At 43.6% G+C, this 22,866-nt stretch overlaps 1 protein-coding gene across 3 annotated transcripts in view; it reads left to right on the top strand.

The window, feature by feature from the left end:
* The window catches only part of Arhgap26 (Rho GTPase activating protein 26), a 384,765-nt gene that overhangs the window by 306,566 nt on the left and 55,333 nt on the right, over positions 1-22,866 (top strand). For all 3 annotated transcript variants that reach the window (XM_055622582.1, XM_055622584.1, XM_055622583.1), the window contains one exon: positions 6,715-6,865. In XM_055622582.1, coding sequence (XP_055478557.1) covers positions 6,715-6,865 — 151 coding nt within the window. The remainder of the gene's footprint in view (positions 1-6,714; positions 6,866-22,866) is intronic.

A 22,866-nucleotide genomic window follows, 5' to 3' on the forward strand; every position in this document is an offset into this window, starting at 1 on the left:
AGTTTGTCACCCAGATGCCCATTCTTCCCTATGCCATTTTCTCTTTGCAAGGGGGCCTTCATCAGTTTTTGTACCATAGAAGTGAAAAACTTGCTAAGCTGAGATTCGGAAGCAGTAAAAGCCATCTGTCCCAGCTTCCAGGGGTACTTCAGGGGCAGCTGAGCCATATTGAATGGTTTTTTTAATATGCAAACTGACAATTTATAGCCAGGTGGCAGCCTTCCCTCCAGACCCAGTACCAGTGCTGCTAAAAGCAGTATGCATTCAGTGATGGTTTTAACATACTGGGCGGAGGCTCTCATTTGTGATCACCTCTGAACAGATGGAAGGAGCTTTTTCAACTGTGCTACCAGATGGAGGATAGCAAGGGGGATCGCTGTTTAACCCCCAGGTTTCCACACCGATCACCGCTCAGCAGAAACAGAACTGGTATATATCCTAGTGAAGAACACTAACACCCAGCTATACTTTTCAGGACAGCTAAGGAAAGTAGAGCCAGAAGGACTGGAAAGAGCCTGCAGCAAGATCTTACACCTTTGTGATGTCTTCCAAGAGGCTGCAGATTAACAAAGAGCAAAGAGTGATATTGTCCCCAGTTTTTAGTATTTGCACAAAGATGTTGAAATGAGGTTCTTAGAACAATGGTTCTTAGACATGAGCATGCGTTAAATTGTAGGGAGCTTAGTAACAATATGGATATGCTCCATCTTCCCCAGGACTGTCATGCAGGACATCCAGACACTGGTGGCTACACTAACTCAACGTAGACCAACAGTGGCTTAGTGGGGCGGGAACCTTGAAGACTGCTGATGCTTTGTCATCTCGAGGCCACCTCGGGCTTCCTGTCAGGGAGTAAAGGAGTGATTGAGACGAGGGAGCCTGTAGTCAGACTTGAGTAGCTCTGACACCTGGAGTAGCTCTGACACTCTCCCTTTCTATACTTCTGTTTTCTCATCTGTAAACACGATCACTAATAATAGCTGACCTGGAGGGTAATTACCATAATTAAATGAGCCACTTGCATGTGAAGTGACATGAGGCCTAGAACACAGTAAGCACCTAATAACTGTTGTCTGTGATTATGATAATTATCACCAGGCTATAGTATCACCTTACTGTTAAATAGGAATGTAGTCCCCCTCTAATCCTGCAGATTCCAAAGGAGAGACATCCCTCAGGGAAATGTATCTTCCCTGCCTCCAGAAACAGCTCCCTTAATGCTCAAGTACAAACACATCAGAAACCCTGGCATACGATGTTCGGGTTGGTAGGGGTAGATTAGGGACAGGACAGATCCTTGGGCATTGTTTCATAAGGATCATGTTAACTAGCTGCTGGGATCATAGCTCTGATTAATTCTTTTAGCTCAGCTAATGCAGCCTGGACCCTCTCCCAGACAGGCTCAGTGAGAGGCTAAGAATTTAGCTTATAGACCTCTCATATGTGTCTTCCTTGTTGAAAAGTGACTGGGAATTCACACAGTTGAGGGGCTATGTAATGTCTTTCTCTGATCAGCCAAAGCTGCAGCATGTGCCATTTCTCAGGTTGCCTTTGGAGATCCTGACCGCTCTGGACACACGTTTGCTTTGGCGTATGACAAGTTTGTCCATACGGATTCATCTTGTCACAGAAGCTCCAGAAAGTGTAATGTAGCTTTTTGTATAATTATATGTGGTTTCTGTGTGTGGCTGAAAACCAAATAGTTGATGTTGCCATTAAAACTGATATGCAGAAGGCAAATGACAATAAGGAAAGTTTAAGATAGGTCATTAAATAGAGCAGAGGATATTCTAGGCTTACATCTGTGCCTTATCATTACAAGAAGAGAGCAGAGAATGTAACATTAGGTGTGATGTGGTCTTTCTGTTAAAAAGACAACTAATTTGTGTGTGTGTACGTGTGTCTGTGTGTCTACCTGTCTGTGTCTTTGTCCATGTATAACACAATAACTGAATGTTTAATTGCCAAAATGAATATAGCTAGAAGGTCGCACATATTGGGTATCAGTATATATACATGCTTTTCTGTATTTTCTATATTGGAGAGGAATGCCTATTTACTATGTATTGACTTTTCCTTATACAACAAGTTCCCTAGCTGTATCATCTATGTACCGTCTCCAGCCAGTTTAGAATGATTCGTCGTATAGAAATAAGTAAGACATAGTTTCTTACCAGCAGTCCACAGCAGGGTGGCAGCAAGTTGGCTGTGGTAGGTAAGTGGTAGAGAGTCCACTTACCTCTAATCATTCAGGTCCTAGTGGAGCCATTAAGTGGAGCCTCTGCAGCCTTCAGTATGGGAGTGTGGCACCTCGGGACCTGCTTCTCTATTGTGCCTCCATGCCTCATTCCTAGGAGTCAGTTCACTCCTGGGCCAGCCACAGTGCCTTCTCCACTCCCTCACAAGATCCACCTTTATTGATATTTTCTTCTTCTTTTTTTTTTTTTCTTTGCAAAGGAAAAATTTATAATGAGCACCACAGAAAGAGGGTACATAAGTTAGCCAGTCCACTCTGGACCAAACTAGAAGCCGTTCTCTGAAGGCGACGTGGTGAGAGTTGTTTCCGGGTGCTACACACAAGATCAGGCCATACACTGGCCATGCTCTTTCACTCATCAGACACTTGTTTACTGGAATTCATTGCCCGAGCTGCTGTTTCGTAGGCCCAGACATATAACACAGTTTGTGCCTTTGTTTTTATCATGGCACTGACTGAGTCAGCAGGAAAACAGACCACCTTGGCTTTTCTTCTGGCTTTGCTCTGCTCTGTTATCAGGGAGGAACGCCATAGTGCAAAAAGAATCTACATTGCCCAGTCACAGAGTCTGAGTATTAGCTTCCCATGTACTTGGGTGTTTCCCAGAGATGGCAAATTCAGAAACTGCTGTGCATTCATCATTTTTATTGCAAAATTCATTAAGCTGCCATGCTATTATCATCCTATCTTGTCAAGATGATGCATTACAGACTTCATTGCAACACTCTAACCAGCAGTGGAGAGTATACCTCTCCCCGCCTCAGCACGAGAACGCCTCTGGGGGTTTTGCTTGTGCCTCCCTGTTCTCTGTGTAAAACTCTGGGACTTTGCAAAGACTCTGACTGGTAACTCCCTTTTCTCCTCATGCTTGTGGGGAGGTGTGTGTGTTCAGGGGGGAGATTTGTCTCTGTGAGGAATCATGAGTTCTTCTTTTCAATATCTAGGGTTTTTTATTGTTATTGCTGTTGTGGAAAAATAACATATTAGCCCAAAATTTGACAGGCCTCTGCAGAATGGGAAATATCCCTTAAAGTGACAAGGATCTATGTTTCATGTTTACCCTTCAGTTCTGTGTGTTTAGAGGACCAGACAAGTTCAAGCCTGCCAAGACCTGTGCATTTGGCTTGGCTCTGTGTTTCCCAGCCTTCGCCTGTGGGCTCTGTGATAAACAGATCCTGCCTCCTGTGTTGGATGGGGTTGCCATTTGAGTTGGAGTCACTTAGTAAATACGAAAAGTGCAGGAGCTTAGCTTCCACAGAGCCATGGCAACCCCTGAACAAGTACAACATCACCAAAATTACTCTGTGGCTTTCCTTTTTGAGTTGCAGTGATTTGGTAACATACTTGCATTTTCCGCTCCTCATTTGTACAGAAAACATAAATGCTGCCCACATTCGCCAAGGCTTTGGTTTCAAGGTCCCTGCCAGAAGCACCTGCAAAATTCAGTCCCACAAAACTACCTCTCTCCATTCTAGCAGAAGAAATTTTGATTGCCTATTGTTCTCTTCTATTTGTTACTTAATGGGGCTTTGGTGTGCAGAATGCATGAGCTTTTCACCAGAAAAGTGTGGTGACCTCTGACCTCATAGGTCATTTTTAAGATACTCTTCCAGATAGCCTATGCTTACACTTGAGTAGTTTGTGTCTGCTGTCAGTGCTTTAAAACACGTTTTCATAAACCCATCCAGCATGTTCCTGATGAATGTGTCTTAGTGGCAGTTTATTCCGCCATTTCCTCATTCTGGTGCTCTGGGTTTTGGTGGCTGATAAACAAAGTGGCATTCGGTGACAACAAATCTGAGGAAGGAGAACATTCTTACCAACTGTAGCCAGCTTAGGAGCAGCCCTGGGAGCTGCATTCTTTCTTTTTTTATCACCCACATGGTCCTCTGTGATCCTGTTGGCTTGGTAACTGGTTGCTCTTCTCTCTCAAAGCCCATTAGCACATAATCCTCTTTCCTCCAGCAACCTAGACATCCCCATTCTAGCTTCTGATGGGGCTGCTAGAGCTAGCCTGAGTCATCCTGGGTTCAGGTGTCCAGCTCCCTATGTGGTGAGTTGTTTCCTTTTCATTGGAGGAAGTCTTCTAGCCTTCTGCTTTGCTAGCAGGTATTCATTTGCCAACAGGGGGCGGGGCTTACTGTCTTAAATGACAAGACTGAGTCATTTTCCCCTATTTCTTAATTTATTCCAAATGCTTTGGAGTTTGTCTTGTTGGAGTTTGCTGGAACCACTGAAGCATTCGGTTTGCTTTGATTTCACTCCCTGACCCTTTCTCTGGAGTAACCTTTACTTTCCTCCCACTTTCCTACTTACCCTTGGTCAAGACAGCGTATCAGAAAAAATTCTACCTACACGTTTTCAGCTTTCTCTTCTGTGCTTTGGGGGTAATGGGACTTATCCCCCTCTGTTTGTGTCAAAGCCATGTTCTCAATGGTCACTAGTGTATGATGCAGTCATTTTCCATCTAGATAATAAGTTCCTGTTCACTGTCTCCCTCAGTCTTCCTGCTGCACTTCCCCTTTCCCTTTCCCTTTTCCCTCCCACTCCCAACTTCTCTTCCCCTCCTTCCCTTCTCCTTCTCTCTCATCCTTCCCTCAGCATTGAGCCATCTCTCTAGCCCCCAAGATACAGTGTGTTTTTTTAAATGCTCTTATTTCTTTATTGTCTAAAAGAGACCAAAGTTCAAATGTTCACCTATAAATGAGTATGTCAGTGACACCAATCTGTCCTCTGAGTTATATATAACATGCCTCTAACTCATATGTGAAGGCTCCAGAAGAATTTGCCCACTTATTTCTTAAAAAATGAAATAATTACCAGCAAAATCAGTTGATTCAGTGTGTCTGGAATGAGGGAAGGGACAGACATTCCAGGTCTGTAACAGGCTGCCCCACCAGCAGTACCCAGGGCATTTAGCTGCATCCTCCTCCCCAGATCCTTCAATTCTTGTTTCCAAGGTTTTTAAGATGAGAAGAAACAGAAAGTTTTTCCTCTTTGAGCAGTATCCCAATGTTTATAAAACACATTCCTGCATATGATCCCACTTGATCCTCACGACAGCCCAAGAGCTGTGCAGGGCAGTTCTCATTCTCCCATTTCATAGACTTATTTGTATTCTGAGGTCAGGCTGAAGCAATTGCTCAGCGGTAACAAGCACTGGCCGCTCTCATAGAGAACCGAGGTTCAATTCCCAGCACACACATGGGGTTCCAGGAATCCATCAGGACGTGCATGCGGTGCAGAGGCATACATACAGGCAAAACACCCATACACACAAAATAAAAATAAACAGTCACTGGACGCAGTGGTGCATACCTATAATCCCAGCACTTGGAGAGACAGAGGTAAGGTAGATCTCTGTGACTTTGAGGCCAGCCTGGTCTACAAAGTGAGTCCAGGACAGCCAGGGCTACATAGAGGAACCCTGTCTCAAAAAGCAAAAACAAACTAACAAAAAAGTCTTAACTTGAAAATAACCTGAGGTCTCATTGCCAGAGCAAACTCTTAGATTTTGGGTTTCTGTTTTCTGGGTTGGTAGTAGTTAGTAATTTCCAAATGCAGTAGCTTGGACTATGATTTTAAGTTTTTATATTGCATGTGCAGACAGCTGTGCAGCTCTTACATCTCTGTTTATTAAAGAATTAACTTGAAGTTAAACCTCAGATGTGTGGCTGCAGAAGTGGACAGACAGATGTTTCTAGGGTGTGGCCATCAAATTAGTCTGGAAATTGATGGCCAAATTGGTATCCCATGGTGATGCAATGTAGATTTGGAGGTATGACACAGCCGAAGCAGTCAGGGCAATGTTAGAGGCAGGGGTTTTAGGGAAAAAAAAATGTGGCTGAACTGAAGGAGTCTGTGAGGTCCTCTTTGTGTCCTTACCGTCTGTGGGTCAAAAGAAGGTACAAGATGAAGTGATCTGAGGGTGCTGTGATGAGGAGAGAGCCCAGATCACACTAAAGGTCGGGTTCCTTTCACCAAGAGAAAGGGCCATGTGACCTGTTCCCTTCTGACCTTTCCTGCCCTACTCTTTCGTTGTTTCATTTTATACTTATTTGAGAGAGGGAGGGTATATGTCTTTGTATGAGTGCACAGCATGCTCTGTCCATTCACCGTGTGGGTTCCAAGGACTGGAACTTGATGGCAAGTGCTTTTACTCACTGAGTTGCCTTTCCACCCCTCCCCCATTACTGCTCTTAATTTGCACCCTTTCCTATGTCCCATTTTTTTTTTTTTGAGAAGGAGTCTTATTCCTATATCCTCCTGCCTCCATCTTCTAATTATTAAAAATACAACCATGTGCTACTGTGCCTGGCTCCCCTGTACTTTTCCAAAGCTTCAGATATTTTAATTTAGTCTCCTTATTTGTAAAGTTTCATATGTGTGGGAGGAGCCAATTCCTATTCTATTAGCATTCATATGGGGCTTTTTGTCCTTTTTTTTTTTCTCTTCAGAGGAGCAAAGGAACAGCACCATCAACTCCAGTTTGGAATCAGTCTCTTCGAGTGCAAACAGCATCCTTAATTCTAATAGCAGCCTGCAGCCCAATATGAACTCCAGTGACCCAAACCTGGATGTGGTCAAACCTACTCGACCCAATTCACTGTAAGTATGGTAGCCCCCATCTGCTACCCATGGCCTTCCATTATCCATCCCACCGGAATTTCTATGGCTTAACCTGACTTTGGGTCACTGTTCCATGGACCTGGTTTCAACCTTCTCCCTGAACTTGGAACTTGGCTGATTTTGCTGTGGATTTTTCTTAAGCATCATCGCCACAAAGGAGAGTGTTAACACACCGCTTCTTACCCTCGGTCTGTGGTGCACTGTCCCGCTGAGATGGCTTTGCTGATGGCTGTTGCCTGTGCTGGCTCCTGGGCATGATAAGCGATTTTCTTCAGTGTTACAACATCAAGGAACCTAGCAGATGAGTAACCGAGTCTGTTTTGCTCATTCGTGTTGTCTCAGTTTCTCTTCCTCTGAGAACACTGGCGATGTTTGATGCTAATTCTGTGTCTGCTTCCATGGAGTACTTGGTATAGAGTAGCCCTTTGTGTCTTCCCCTTCTCAAACCTTCATGTAATTGTGACATCTCACTGCAGACTATAAAAGGAAAGAGCCATTTCATTTTTCATTCCATCTGGGGCTTTGAGTGTCTGTAGCCAAGGTCAAGTATTGGGGGCTAGTTGTCCAGTCCTCCCCAGAAACTATTCAGCCAGGGCCAGAAAGTTCTGTCTTGTGATTTCAGCCCACCCTGCTCAGCAAGAGAAACAGGTGGTTGTTTCTCTCGGTGAGACATAGACTTGAGGGTGACATAGGACAGCAATGCCTTTTCCCTGTCCCTCAATGTGGTGTGTTCTGTGATTAGCAACCTAAGGTCTCCCTTCATTTCAGATATTTGTCATCCACAAAATGGGTTCAATATTTGTTTTAGAACAAAGTGAGGGTTATTAAATGCTTAAGAAGAAAAACAACTGCAAAGTGGACTTACTGATAATGAAATGTAACTAGAGGCTGAGGTGAAATATAAAACTAAGCAAGGCAGGGCTTTTCTTGTTTGACTGCACCTTTAAATCATAACATTCATGAAATTTAATTGCTGACATGCTATCTGCTGCATAGTGTGTTTGTTTACTGAGAAGTGGACAGTGACTCCAGAGCTCAGAGCAGTTGCATTTCTCCAGCTTATGGACACAGAGTCTCCTTTGGTTCTCCATAGTTGGACTTGCCCATGGAGTCTTCTAGCCTTGCAGTATGCTTTCTCAAGCTCTTGTGCACCTCTTCCTTAGGAGCTATTAAGCTCCTCTTTTACCTCCTTTCTCCCCCAATCGCCATCCTACTCCCATTCTGTCCTCTTCCTTGTACCCTACTCCTTCCTCGGCCCTCTCATCTCCCCTTTGTTTAAAGCAGTGAGCCTAGCATATGTTACTACTGTTCCCTTTCACAGCATGAGCAAAGGTGAATTTCTATCCCATGTTGCTTAATACTCTGATTTTACCAACCAATACCAACCAGTGATCTTTAATCTTTGTCTTTAGCAGGTGGTAGCTTGGGTGCCCGAGTCACCCAAGTACAGTGTGTACCAAGAGACTGTTTAGCAGCTAAATGTAAAGGGGATATGTCTTTTAAAGTAGGCCGGAGAAAGGACCTTGGGATAATTTTTAGAGTATCTGTATATGATTTGGTTTGCATCATTTATTGGGATCATTTAGCCTGCTTCATGAAATCCAGGGTTTTGTTTGTTTTTTTCCTAGTTCAAATTCAGGGCTTTTCCAGGGAATGGAGGGTGACATCAGGAATAGTTGTACCTGTTTGTCTTTAGAAGAGACTAGAGTAGAACCCTGGCTGTTTCCCACAAGACTGCTGTTCCCAAGGTTGAGTGAGTTGCTGGCTGGTTCCTATGGATATGGACGTTAGGGAGGACAGATGCAGTGGAGCTGCCCACAAGGTACCTGTGTTTGCTCATCCCTCTGTGAAGGCCATGCCAAAGTCCCTAGAAACTCTGCAGCAGGTTCACTGCCATTTCCTAAGCCTGAGGCATGTCCCTGATTCCTTTCTGTTTTTCCAGTTTTTCCTGCCTAGAATTTGCCTGGATGGACCACAGATGGAAGTTAGGCAGTCCAGACAAATGGAAGTCACTGCTTTCCTTGAGTAAATGGGGATTCAGATATCTGTCAGCACTTCATGCTGTGGTGTTTGGGCTGGTCACAAGCCACCGCTTCACTCCTCCCATCCTTGTTCATTTTGAGATGTTTAGAAACATTTGATACAGATGGAAACAAAAGTATGGCTGGGGTTAGGGTGGAAGATTATTATTCCTTTGCTTATTAATTGGGCATAATATGAGGATCAAGTCATTAGGAAATTACCTGTTCTTTTTAGTGTGCTCATTCTTTCTTCCTATTTCTCATAACGCACTGATTGATCACCATGACCATGTAGAAATCATAATGAAAAAAAAAACATTTATATTACTCATGATCTGCTGTTACTCTAATGATGCATCTACTTCTCCTAGGACATTGGGACCCTCTTGTTGTTATGAGCATAAAACTATATTGAACAACAAAGTCAGAGTTACCAGCATTTTACCCTTGCCAGGCTAAGGCTGCTTTGTATCACTCTTGGGCAATTCTTTCCCAAGCTTCCTGCAGTAGCCAGGTTTCTCCTGAGGGCCAAAGGGCAGGTGATAATCTAGCACCAAAGTCTAGCTGGCCTGCAATGTCAGCAACTCTTATTGAGCATATTTTGTAGCTAGACCTCTGTAAAGCTGCTTAGGGTAAACCAGAAGAGCAGAATTCGTGCCCTCCCTGAATTTACACTCTGGCTAAGATGGGTAGATGGTGGCCCATGGACACAGCTGAGTGCAAGAACGTACTTTCAGCTCGTAAGTGCACTCAGAGTCAGTGCTAACTGAGTGTCTGGTCGCATTCATCCAGTGAAGTCAGTGAGAAAAGTGGGGTAGAGAAAGTGTGAGCTAGGTGGGTGCTAGAAAGATCTAGGTGGATGGGACAATGCTCCAACATCGACTGACACAGCCTACTGACAGGTGTGTTATAGGGGGTTACTGCACTGGGGGAGACGCTTAGCCAACCTTTAAAATCAAAACATTTTATATAAAAATACAGATTTCATTCTAGGCATGGCCATTAAAGGCAAAACAATCTAGACACATTAACTACAAGTGGGTTATAGCTCTGAATATAAAATGCTAAGCTACACAGTGTGGAGGGTACCTACATAACATTGGCTCTGCTGATGACTTTTCCCATACCACACCAAAGGCATGATAATGTGAAAGAAAACATTATTGTTACAACTTCCTTTAAATCTAAAACTTAAAAAAAAAATAAAGCTAAGAAAAACAAAGAAGTAAAGTACAGACTAGGAAAAAAAATATTTATGAAACACGTATCTGATAAAGGGCCGGTATCCAAGACACACAAGACCTCATAAAACTCAAGGATAAGTAAATAGCAAACACAGTTAAAACATGGGCAAGAAATCTGAAAAGATACCTCCCCAAAGATGAATATAGCGATAGCAAGTAAGCAAATAGTAAAATGTTTCCATCATATGTCACAGGCAGATGAAAACCAAAGAAAAGGACACTGCACTCATCAACACAGCCAATATCCCTGAACAACGATGTGGTTGAAGATGGCAGCAGCAGCAGCTTCCACTCGTTGCTGATGGGAAAGCAGTGTAGCCTGGTCACTTGGGAAGAAAATTTGTGTTTCTTACAAAAGTAAACATACTTTATCATATGACCAAAGTCAGGCTTCATTGTGTTTCACCAAGTTAGTTGAAAACCTACAGACTCAGACATCCACAGAGATTTTTAAACAACCTTATTAATAATTGTCAAAGCTTGGAGGACATGAGGATATCTGTCAGTAGGTGTTAGTGGACAAATTAACATTTAGTAGCATCACTGCCCCATGAACATCATTCAACAATAAAATGATATGAGCTGGAGCTGAGAAATGGCTCAGCGGGTAAAGATAATTACTCCCAGATCTGATGAGTTCTAACCTAGGAACCTACATAGAAGAGAACTGACTCTGAGAAGTTGTCCTGTAGTGTGTATGCACAAGAGCACATTAAATAAATGAATGTAAAAAAAATAGCATTAATGATCAAGTCACAGAGGAACCTCAAACACATATTGCTCAGCTAAAGAAATTAGTCGGGAAAGACTTCAACAGTATGATACCAACTGTGTGACTTCCTGAAAAATACAAAACAATGGAGTCAGTAATAATGATTGGTGATTGCCATGCATACGGGGAGAGGATGAGAGGATAAAGGTTTAGCGTCAAAGGAGCCTAACATGCCTGGCTCCACCTGGCAGTGTATTGAGACAGATGCTGGGACTTTCAGCCAAGCGTGGGGTGGATCTCTGGGAATCTTGTGGAAGTGTTGGAGGAAAGATGGAAGGACCTGTAGGCGACAGTAACCCCACAAGAAGACCATCACCAACTAACCCAGACCCACAGGGCCTTACAGAGACTGAGACATCAACTAAGGAGCATGCATGGTCTGGACCTAGGAGCCCTGCACATATATGTGGCCAAAGGGCAGCTTGGTCTTCATGTGGTCACATGGTGAATTGAGGGGGCTCTTTCTAACATGGACTCTATTGCCTGCTTTTGGATCAGGCTCTGGGTTCAAAACCAACATCCCCTTCCCCTGAGATAAAAAGGGTCAAGGTAATTTCTGATTTTGTGGATTTTATATTCTACAGGAAATAGAGAGAGGAAAAGATATAAATGAGTTCTGTGAAGAAAATACAGAAAGCAAAGGAGACAAATTTGAAGGACAGGAGGAAAATGACTTTGTCTTTCTCTCTGAGTTTCTGCATCTGCAAAGTAAGGTGCTCTCCATAGCAATGTGGTTGCACATTATAAACTAAGTCATATTCATTAGATAAGTGTTTTCCACTGGCTTTTTAAAAGAGAAATTTATCCTCAATGCTGTATGCCAAGATAGTTACACCAGAGCATACAACTGTGATTTTTCTCCAAGTGTTGTTATTAGCCACATTTTGGATTGTGGACTTTGGAGAGAGGAATTTTTCTCAGGCTGGACCCTCCTTCTAAGGAGAAAGATCTTGCTGTTAGATAGATTCCGCACTCACCTCCGTGCAGGTAGGAAATGTCTGCAGACTTCTGCCTGCAGACATGTGGCGTAACCTGCACACAGAGTCGCCTCTTCTTGGTGACTCCATTGTACTCCCCGCAGTACCTGGGACATGTCTGAGATGCTCCTCTGCTTCCTTGAGCTTGTAGGGCTGCAGAGCCTGTGGCTCCTTGACGGACTGCTCATTTTGTCCTGACATGGTTAGACAGTGTTACTGGTGTAGCTTATTGTCTTTTTCCAAATCATCTTTTCTCCTGCCAGCCTTTTCCATTTTCCTCCACAAGATCACACTCCCTAATTGGGAGTCCTGCTTGGCTTCTGTTGTTTAGGATGTGGCTTCCTGCCTGGTTGGACCTATCTGAATTTTATTGGATAAATATTTTTGGTTATTAACTGGCCATCATTTCTATAACACAAAAATTGCTCAACGCAGCCATCACACTTGGTGATGCAGCAGAATTTTTTCCCCATGCACCAGGGCAGCCAGCAGCATTTGGATCCCGACAGCCTGCCAGCAGAGAAGTGTGGGAGGGCGAGGTGGGTACCCTCTCAGGGGCCCCTACACCCCTGTTTTCCAGGAACATGGGAATCACAATGGAAAAATGCTTCATCTCATATTCTTTTCTTTTCCTTTCTACAAACTAAAATACATAAAGTGTCTAAGTCTCTTCTGTAGACTTACTAATCTTATTTAGTCATCTAAAATAATTTCCCAAATTTGCCTTGACAGTACAGTACATGCTTCAAGCCTCAGGGTTTATAATTAAGGGTCTGAATGAATGGATTTCATTCTGAGTTAGCTGTCCTCAGATGCCTTCTGGCACTGTGTTTTGTAGGTATGTGGGTGTCAGGCATCTTCAGCCTTAACTCTTTGGTAGGTTCTTTGGGGAAGGGGATTATCCCGTCTTTCAGCACTATTGGAGGAATTCTGCAGTGAGATTTTTTCCCTTAGGGTTAATTTAGACTCATTTCTCCCATCATATATATAATGTGGAAATGTCATAAGTAGATTCAGAATCTACCTTGAGAACCTAAATTACATTAAATTGCATTTGTGAAAAATATGTAGTGGATCTGGGAGGCAGATGCTTCCTTGGATAGTGAAGCAGTCCCAGGATCTTGTTTAGAACCCCTTCCCTGTCTTAAGGATTTTTATCTCAGTTACACGGGTCTCTAGGAACAGACTTTGCTCAATGCAAAGGCTCACCCTCACACACACACCAGCCCTAGACCTGGATGAAACTCTCTGTTGAGGGTACCTAGCAGTCTTTCCTTTAGCAAACCTCACAGGTAACTTTGACCTTGCTAAAGTCTGAGACCCTCTATGTAAGTGGCAAAGGACATGAGGTTGGTAGAATTCCATGAGAATAAAATTACGGTTTAGCTCATTGTAAAGCTCTTGGGTCTATTCCTGAATCATCACTACACCACTGGCTCATTGCCTGTGCAGGGCTGACAGTAATGGGCTTTGCAGAGCCCTGCCCTAGCTGGTCAGTATACCTTCTGTGGTAGAGGAAGGGAAGGAATGCTTTCAGAGGAATACTGCTCTGTCACCACTGCAGTGTTTTTAGACTCCCCAAGGAAGCCCAGCCCGACAGTCTCCAATGCATGCCTCTTGATCATGAAGGGGTGGATGAATCCTAGGCTATGCAGTTCTTTTCACAGATCGTTCTCTGTGTATGACATGATTACATCATGATGCTGGTATTGACAGAACAGTTCTCACAATATTAGAAAGGGTAGATCCCAGTGAACAGGGGCAGAAAATCTGACAGTCAGTGTTTCCCAAACTGCAGGAAAGGGTGGAGAGCAGAGGAATTGAGTAGCTTCTGCCTCTCAAGCCTTGGCTCTTCTGCTTTCTGACCGAAAAGTTGGGCATATTATTTACCTTTCTAACCTAAACTTTGTCTATGAACTGATAATAATACCTACTTTTGGCCAGGCATGGTTGCACACACCTTTAATCCCAGCATTGGGGAGGCAGAAGCAGGTGTATCTCTGGGAATTCAAGGCCAATCTGGTCTACATAGTGAGTTCCAAGACAGTCAGACCTATAAAGAAAGACCCTTCTTAAACAAACAAAAAGAATACCTACCTTCAGGGTAGATGAGATTATGGGTAAGGCTATCCTAACAATAAATTCCATAGTTCAAAGTAAACAATATCAGTAGCTGGTATGATTCATATGCCAGACAGTGATCCAGAAGGGCAGTATTTATGGCAATCTAGTGGTCCCAGATTATATCTCTGAGTGACATTGTGCATTGTGCATTGTCTTCGTTTGTGTGGTTGTACTTATCATGTCCCCACAATAGCAGTGTCACTTAATGGTACATCTCTCAGATCATGTCTGAGTTGACAAGCAATATGTGAGTTACTGGCTTTGTTATTTTAATTTTTTGAGGCAGGATCTCATGTTTCCCAGGCCGACATTAAATCCTCTGTCTCTTTAGCCGTGTACACCTTCATCCTCCTGCTTCCGTGTCTCAAGTGCTAGGATTGTAAGCATGCACCACCACTGCCAGCCTGACACATGGCTTTTGAAACCTTGTCCTTTGCCTTCGCCAACAAGTTTCAAGCATTGATTTGTTCAGTCATGGCAGCAGGATGCTCTGCTCTCTTGCTTTTGTTCTCACTCTGATGTGACACAGAGCAGCCCAGATTAAAATAGTTGAGACAACTTTAAAAGTAAAATGAAATATCTACAACTGGAATAAATGTAAATAATGAAATACAATGGAATCCGTAGACTCACTGCATTATAGGCTTCAAGGTGTTTGCACAAAGTCAGCCAGCAGATGTACGTGTTTTCCCAGAGGAGCCACCTACCATGTTCTTTCTCTGGGTGAGCCAACTGGAACTACACTAATTAGGTTAGAAACTAATTGCAGTCTCAAGTCTTCACCAGGGAATAATTTAGCCTCAGGAATTCCTCTGCAGCTCCTGATTCTTTGTTAATTTAACTGCCATTATGGCAAAAAGCCAAACAATTTGTGAAGAAAAACCATAGTAAAACATGAGATCTTGGTCGTTTGCTCATTGGCTTCTCTTCCAATGCCTCCCAACTCCCTTCACAAGGAAGCAATGAGCTTCTCACAGACATGGCCTCCATGGTACTCCAAATACTCTTTATAAATTGAAGATGTCTGGTGACTTCATGGATATTGGCAAAAATGCTTGGAAGAGGGATAAAATAGCCATGTTAAATACTACCCTGTTGCTTCTACTTGCCCTATGTAGAAGGCCATGTCTCCAGGGAAAAGGGATGATACCATCCATGGAGAGATAAAGCTACAACCGTCTATCTAAGGAGAAATTGGTGGTCCTACAAAGATCGCTGGTATACTTGTAACAGCTTAATTTAAGGAGGAGTTCTTTGGTGTTGTCGCAGCAGAGTTACATTAGATCGTACAGAACACGAGGGCTAGTGACCACCAACCAGTTACCACTCTGAGGCTCAGGGAACATGGATGAACAGTGGTACCTGTGATGGTTGATTCTGATCATCAACTTGACAAGATCTAGAATCCCCTAGAATATATGCCTTCAGGTAGTGCCTGTAAGATACTGTGTAGTTCAGCTTACTCAAGATGGGACCATCTACCCTGGGTGTGGGAGAGGTCACTCCATGTGTGGGATCTGGATGAATGAGAAGGAGAACCTGAACTGAGCACTCTTGTTCATCTCTCTCACCTTCCTGACTTGTATGCAATGTCACCAGCTGCCTCAGGGTCCTGTACCGTGGCTTCCTTTCCACAATGGACTGTATAATAAAATTGTGAGACAGAATAAGCCCTCTCTCCCTTCCTCTCTCCTTCTGTCCCTTCTTTCCTTCTTTTTGTCCATTTTGTCAAATAAATTGTCAGTTCAGTTTTGACAAATAGAACAGAACCCAGTATCAGAACCCAGAAGTGGGGAAAATTAAAGTGAGAGCGTAAGAGGACCCATGTCAAGGGCCACAGCTGAAAGGAAATGACTTCAAGAAACTAGACTACATGCTTGGGCCCTATAGTCTTCCAGAGAACATTACTGCTAAACCCAGGAAGCCAGAAGGTGCAGAAGCTCTGCTCATGAGATCCATACTGGCTGCTCCCAGAGAAGGCAGCAGAATGGAGAAGGTATCTGGAGTGGTGACTCATGCCATCACCACAGTTGTGCAAACAGCAGAAATGCCCAGCAGTGAAAGATGGTCATGCACCAAAGTGTAGAAAAGTAGCCAGTGCAGGATAGGGAGTCAGGGTTTTGTGTGCTGGTACCCAGTAGCCTGCAGAGGTGCAGAGCAAGATAGCTGTGTCTTACAAGTCATCCCTTCAGCAGCATCTTAGCATCTTTAGAAGAAAGGGTAACTGACCCCCACACACTGGCCCAATGCCTTAGCTAATTGGTTCATTAACTGATCTGGGTGGGTCTCAAATTATTTTGATATACAGCTAGATTTGAAAACAATTCAAGTGCATTATGTAATACTACTTAGGCAAGAACCCACGGGTATAGACGTAAACAGGTATGTGTACATGTCTGAAATTTTTCTGGGAAGATACAGGAAATGAATCTGTCTGGTTGTCTCAGAGGGAAATAGATGGGGTGAACATTTATGGTGGGAAGAACAACTTTTCATCTCAACACCCTTACGTAGTGAACAAATTTATTTTTTACATGCGTTGCATTTTTGGTCAAAAAAACTCAGTTAAAAATAGATGTACTTAGTTTTGAAATCACCTTGTATTCATTCTTTTAGACCTTTGTAGTATGCTATCATAAGGAATACTTCTATTTCATCCTTTAAACGAAGAGACAAGTGGTTTGAACAACACGTCCCATACCAAAAAGACTTGCTTTAAGGGTGTTGTAAATGAAATTCAGTCCATTGATTCGTTCCTCCAGTGGCCTTAGTGACCTTGTGACTTCTCTCTTGGCTCTCCAAAGGCTCCAGATTAGTAAGCCGTGTCTTGGAACAGCACAGGAAATCTGTTGTTGAAGAAACTGAGTGCTATCTCAGACAGTTAAGTGGAGTGCGTTCAGTTAGACCCATGCTTCAAGACTATATCAAAGTTCCTGCTACAAAACTGGGAAGCTGTAACTCAGAACAGCAGAAGGCAAATCTCATGGTGGCAGTACTCATGAAGTACCTCTCAAGGCCTAGCCAACACTTTCAGATGCAAGTAGTTCAATTATCTTCAGCTATCTATAGTATGTTCACCTGATCTGTCATTCCCCATCTGTATCTACCCAATTTCCTCTAAAAAGCTCCACTTTGAAGTTGAATATATAATGGAAAAAGCCTTCACTCCTGACCTGTATGCAGACACCTTAGAGTTACTCAATAATAGTCAGCGGTTGCCCTGGTAACTCCAGACACACTGCTCACATAACCTGCGTTCATCACCATCCACCATCTTCAAGCACAGTGAGATCACCTGCTTAGTGTTAATGGAAAAAGGACTTTTTGTTAAGTTTTTTTGTCCTTTCAGCTTCTCTTGTAAGAAGGGAGTGGTACTGCTTATGATTACTCACTAAATGATTTTAGTTTTTGTTTCTGTCATGACTGAGGCACTGAGCAAGTTGGAAAGCCCTTTTGTTTTGTTGAGCCATGAACTCGCACTCTGAGAAGGTTTGAGTAGGTGGGACTTGCAGGCCAGAGTGCAGGGTGAACTTGCTGTCCTCATGTCATATTGCTGAAAGGATAAGTAAGGGCCACTAACTCTTCTGCTTTGACTTGAAGGACCTGTTTTGAAATGGCAGAAAAGGGCCTCTTGAGGTGAGCTAGTGGGCTCCACCGTCTCTGAGGAAGCCTGCATTCTATAGCATTGAGGGGCTAAGCCTCGCACTGTAGACTCTGCACCAGGGGACAGTTCCTCCACCCTTAGTGTCACACATCCTCTTTCCCATTTTTCTTTGACTCTGAGTGCAAGTGGAATTAGAAGAGCTATGTCCTTAGTCATCCCATAGCAGCACACACAGTGTTCAGTTGCCACAGTGGAAACAAACTGGCAGGAGGTCGGAATCCAGAAAGAACCATGGGAATCCTAAAGACAACACCCACTAAAGGCAAGATCCACATGTTTCTAACTGAAACGGTTAATGTTATCATCACAGAAACTAGTTAGACCCTATGTTGTGCCCTGGAAGTCTGCAGACATTTAATTTCCTCTCTCTCTTCCTCTTCCACTCTATATTGCAACCCTCCACCCCCAAGTTGCACTTATTTTCCTTTCTATGTTCGTATCCCATAGAATACTTCTTTACGTTTTGTTTATCTTTGTAGAGGAAGGAATCACCAATAGAGTGTTTGCTGCTGTCCTCTTACTGCACGCTGGAGCACTCACTAGTCTAGAATCTTCCAGGCCTTTCTTAGACCCTCTTGCTGGGGTTGTCATTCCAGGCTCTGTGGAAAAAAACTAGCTTATACTATCTGCTCACATCCTTTCTTGCCCCAGTGCTGAGATCACACCCACAAACATGACAGCACACTGCTGCAGTTCAGAAGGAAGAATGGCTTCATCATTTATTCAGAAATCCTTCACGTTGAATGAAGCATCTTTACAACTGTACCTCATGTTTGCAGGGTTTTCAACCATCTCCCACCCGCTCTTCTGTTTACACGTTCCTTCTGTGCCTTGGTACAGCTTACTTCACATTAGGGAGAAGAGGTCTAATTCATGAGACATTCAGCTTTCTTAGCCCATTCACCAAGAGGCTTCCTACCGCTCAGAATCTACAGATTGTCCAGAACAGGCTTAGGAAAAATCAGATACTGAATTTCTAATGGTTTCCATATTTCTGATACCCTGAATCATCTATCTATCTATCTATCTATCTATCTATCTATCTATCTATCTATCTATCTATTTATCTATCTATCTATCTATTTATTTATTTATTTATTTGCATTGAAGAATGATGTGGAAAGAAAAATTAAAAAAAAAAAAGAATAGAAAGCTGGAGTCTATTATTTGAATAGACATATTTAAAACCTCTTCTTCCCGACATTTCCAAGGACATACTTACACACTTAGGCTCTTTTCTTCTTTCCAAGTAGCAGTTTATTAATAGGTGTAGTGGCAAAGTTCTCTGTCAGTTTTCTACATAAAGCCCTAGAGCAGGCATCCTGTTAAATTGGTATCTGCTTCAGAGCATGGCATTGCTTTCTGACCTCCTGCAGAAGGGAAAGTTTGGCAAGTCACACACTCTGCCAGTCCACAGGAGCCTCACGACTACGTTGCACTCGATAACCAGGTCTCTGTAGGAGGCTAGGGCCTTTATTCCCAACTTTGTCCATAAAGAAATTCTCAGTTAAATTTCCTCTTCTCCACACACCAGTTTTGAGGTTCTGCCTTGAGTTTCAGCATGGACCCATTAGATCCTGCGCCCATAGCTACTCCTGAGTACAGTGTTACTGTAGAACTAACCCTCCTTGCTGTTTTTCTTTGCATGCCTGGCTGACTTTTCCAGGTTCTTCTTCCGCTTCTAGGAATTTCAGCCCCTGGAGCTTCTTCATTTCAACTGTGTACCAATTCCAGGGGCAGCACAAAGGGAGGCTTAATAAAACCAGCACTGAGTCAGTCCTCAAACGCATCCAACTCTGAACCGGAGCGGAGGCTTGCTTAACTGTGACCTGAATGCTCCCATTGCAGTGGTCTGAGCCAGATTTCTACCTTATGCCCTGTTTTTTGGTTTGCCTTATACAAGCAAGCTCATAGTGTAAATCACCCAATTTGGCACACCCCATGAAGGCAAAAAAGCATTCAGAGAATGCTATGTGCAAAAGCATTCATAGAAACCTGAGACCCTCATCTAGGGTCTGAATATGTAATCAGTGTATTGGCCCCAAACAGGAGAGCAGTGTGAGTTGATGCAGACTCCTGTTGTTGTGTTGGAGAGCCTTAATGCTTTGTTCTACACTGGAGTCATGCAGAAACACAGCAGTTTCAAGTAAAAGACCCAATTACACTGACCCATCTTCTTCCACTTAAGAAGACAGCCCCATTTCTCTGTGAAGATTGCTTTCTTGTGTGTGACTTGAGGCTGACATGGCTCCAATCAGTAGTCATGAGACTGAAAGTGTGTGTGCAAAGCTGTGGCTGTAACCACGACCCCAGAGAACGTATGGGTTGAGATACTGCATGGTATGGTGGAGGATAGAGGGGGAGGGGGCTCAGCTGTTGTTTGCCAGGGAAGAACTTTGGGGGGGGGGCAGACAGAAATACCTACAAGATAGCTTTAGGGGATTTCATATACATGGTATAGGGGAACCCTTTCATACATGTCACCTTATGAAATTTTTCAGTAAAAAGTTATTCTTTGGGGCTAGGAGGATAAGTTAGGTGGTCAAACACTTGCCACACAGGCCGGTGGAGGACTTTATTCAATATGCAGCACCCACATAAAAACCCAGACTCAGTGGCTTATAACCCCAATACTGATGAGGTGGAGGCAGGAGGATCATTGGGGCTTGCTGGCCAGCCAGCCTAGCCTACTCACCGTGCTCTAGGTCCCAGTGAGAGCCAAGAAACAAAATGGACACAGATCCTGAGGAGTGACGCTGAGGCTCACTTCTGCCTGCCCCCCATAGGCACACATGAACACACTCACACATGCATGCACAAAAAAAGTGGCTCCCTGCTACTCAGTAAGGACATAGTTTTGAGATCTTGGGCTCTGATCTTTGTTGCTCACCAATTGTTCTGAAAGGGGCCAGTTACTTGATCTCTGTATGTCTCATCTTTTCAGTAGAAATGATAATTGCATCTGCTTCATAAGGTTGTTGTAAGGTTTAAATGAAGTAGCTCATGGAAAGCCCTCACTGTAGCTCATAGAACATATGTGCTCAATAAAAACTACTTGACAAAATTATGGTCACAGTTACTCCCCTAACAACAACCAAGTCATTAGATTATCTTTGGGGTTTTACTGAAATATTGAGTCCTGCTTCATGACACAGAGTCAAAAGGGAGGCTGTCTCCCAAAATGGTTAACAACCTCCACCAACATGACTAGACCAGTCCTGGTTAGACATCTGGCCATGCACACTTAAGCTCTCTGTGTAACCAGGACATCCACAACTCCTACACATCCTGGGTCGTGTTGGCTATGTGTAGGTCACAGTCAGTATCTGTAGGTGTAGTTAGACAGTTCAGTCTGTACAGCTGAGTCCAGGAAGAGCAGAAATGCTAGGGAGGAAGGGGCTCTGGGAGGTAGGCAGGGACCAGAATTTACCTGGTATGTCGGTCCTCTTGGCATCCCTATGCTTGATTCTTGTCACTGACTACCTTTCCCATCCTGTTGTGTCCATTCTTTCCCCTTCCCCCTGCTTTCTCACAAATTTGTATTGCTGGCACCCTGAGTGGTGGGCGGCAATGCTGTCCCATAGCTTTGCTCTCCTTAGAATTCTACCCAAAGCCTGTGGTGAATGCTCTGCTTCCTGTCTGTGTTTCCTGAGAAACAATCTGGTTGCTCCAGCTCAGCTTTTTGCTGAGGTAAGTCACTGTTTGGCGGTCAGTCTATGGTCCAGTAGCTTTGAGGCAGAAGATTGACAGTACAGTTGACTATGGCCTGATGGAGCTTGGGTTACTAAACTGGTCAGTGGTGTCTGGGGCAGAGCAGGGGCTGAGATTGCAGGTATTTCCTTTTCACACAGCTGGAACCTGGCTCTGGAGTTTCCAGTCATCCAGTATTCTGGAAAGTCCCACTCACACAACAGGGTAGCTGCACTCACGGAGAAAAAGAGTAACTAAAAACAAGACAGATGGGCAAGTCTAGATTCAAACAGGACTGTGCACTAGGATGGTCAACAAAGGCTTTGTGATCAATTTACACTTGAATTTGAAAGATGGATTCGATTTAGAAATGGAACAACAGTGTTAGGTAAGAGGCAAGAACACACGGGCATACATAGGGAGCTGCTTACAGCTAACTTGGAGCATGTATGAGCCTTTCATGTGTAGTAATCCAGTTGTTTTGTTTCTTATGTGAAGGAAAGGTCTTTCCTTTCTTAGGTACTAAATCTGAGAGAGCCTAGTAAGGCGACTGTCTTCCTATCCCAGGATTCCATGCTATCTGGATCCTCACATAACATCTTCTATTAATTTATCTTATGTAATTGACTTTCCTGAGATGTTCTTTATTTTCATCACAGTTTTGCTCCACAGTCAAATAGGTCTAACCATCTGGAAGTGTTTTATTTTTTTCCAGCCCATATTTTCTCCCACAAAAAGCCTGTTTCCATTTCTAAGTGTCACATGACATACTGTGATACCCTTCTTGTGTTGATTAACCTTTCTGTTTCTGTGATAACATCATGACCAAAAGTGACTTATGGAAGAGGTTTATTAGGGCTTACATTTCGGAGCCATAAGAGTCCACCTTGGCAGGGAAGCATGTGGGCAAGCAGCAGGCATGGCAGCAAGGTCAGGGGGGAGGGGGAAGGAAGAGAGGGAGAGAGATTACTTAGGCAAGCCTATATAATCTTAAAGCCCACCCCCAGTGAAGTACTTCCTCCCTCAACACTGCACCACCTCCCCAAACAGTACCACCCAATGGGACCCAAGTGTTCAAATATCCAGGCTCACAGAAGACATTTCTCATCCAAAACACCATACTCCTTCATTCACTCTACCTCGAGTTTTATATTGTAAAAGCTAACCAAGTATGTTTGAAAAGAAGCTGTGTTACTACCCCGAACCAAGCACATCAGTGTGGTTCTGATACATGAAGATTTCTCTAAGGACCACTTTCCTTGGAATCAGACTGTGTCTCTAGGAGACCAGCACTGTGCTGAGGCAACTGGGGGAGGCCAGATTCATCATGGCATTACTGACGGGAGAGCAGAAATAGCCTTACAGAAAAGTCCTGCTTATTTTTACCCCACAGACAGAATGACTATGTTTAGCCTTCAGTTCCTTGGATAAACCTGCAGAAGTGCACTTGGATTTTATTTTCATTTCAGTTGGTAACACCCATTCTCC

Source organism: Psammomys obesus, unplaced genomic scaffold (assembly GCF_907164565.1).
Source record: "Psammomys obesus unplaced genomic scaffold, mPsaObe1.curated_primary_1811, whole genome shotgun sequence".
Lineage (NCBI taxonomy): Eukaryota > Metazoa > Chordata > Mammalia > Rodentia > Muridae > Psammomys > Psammomys obesus.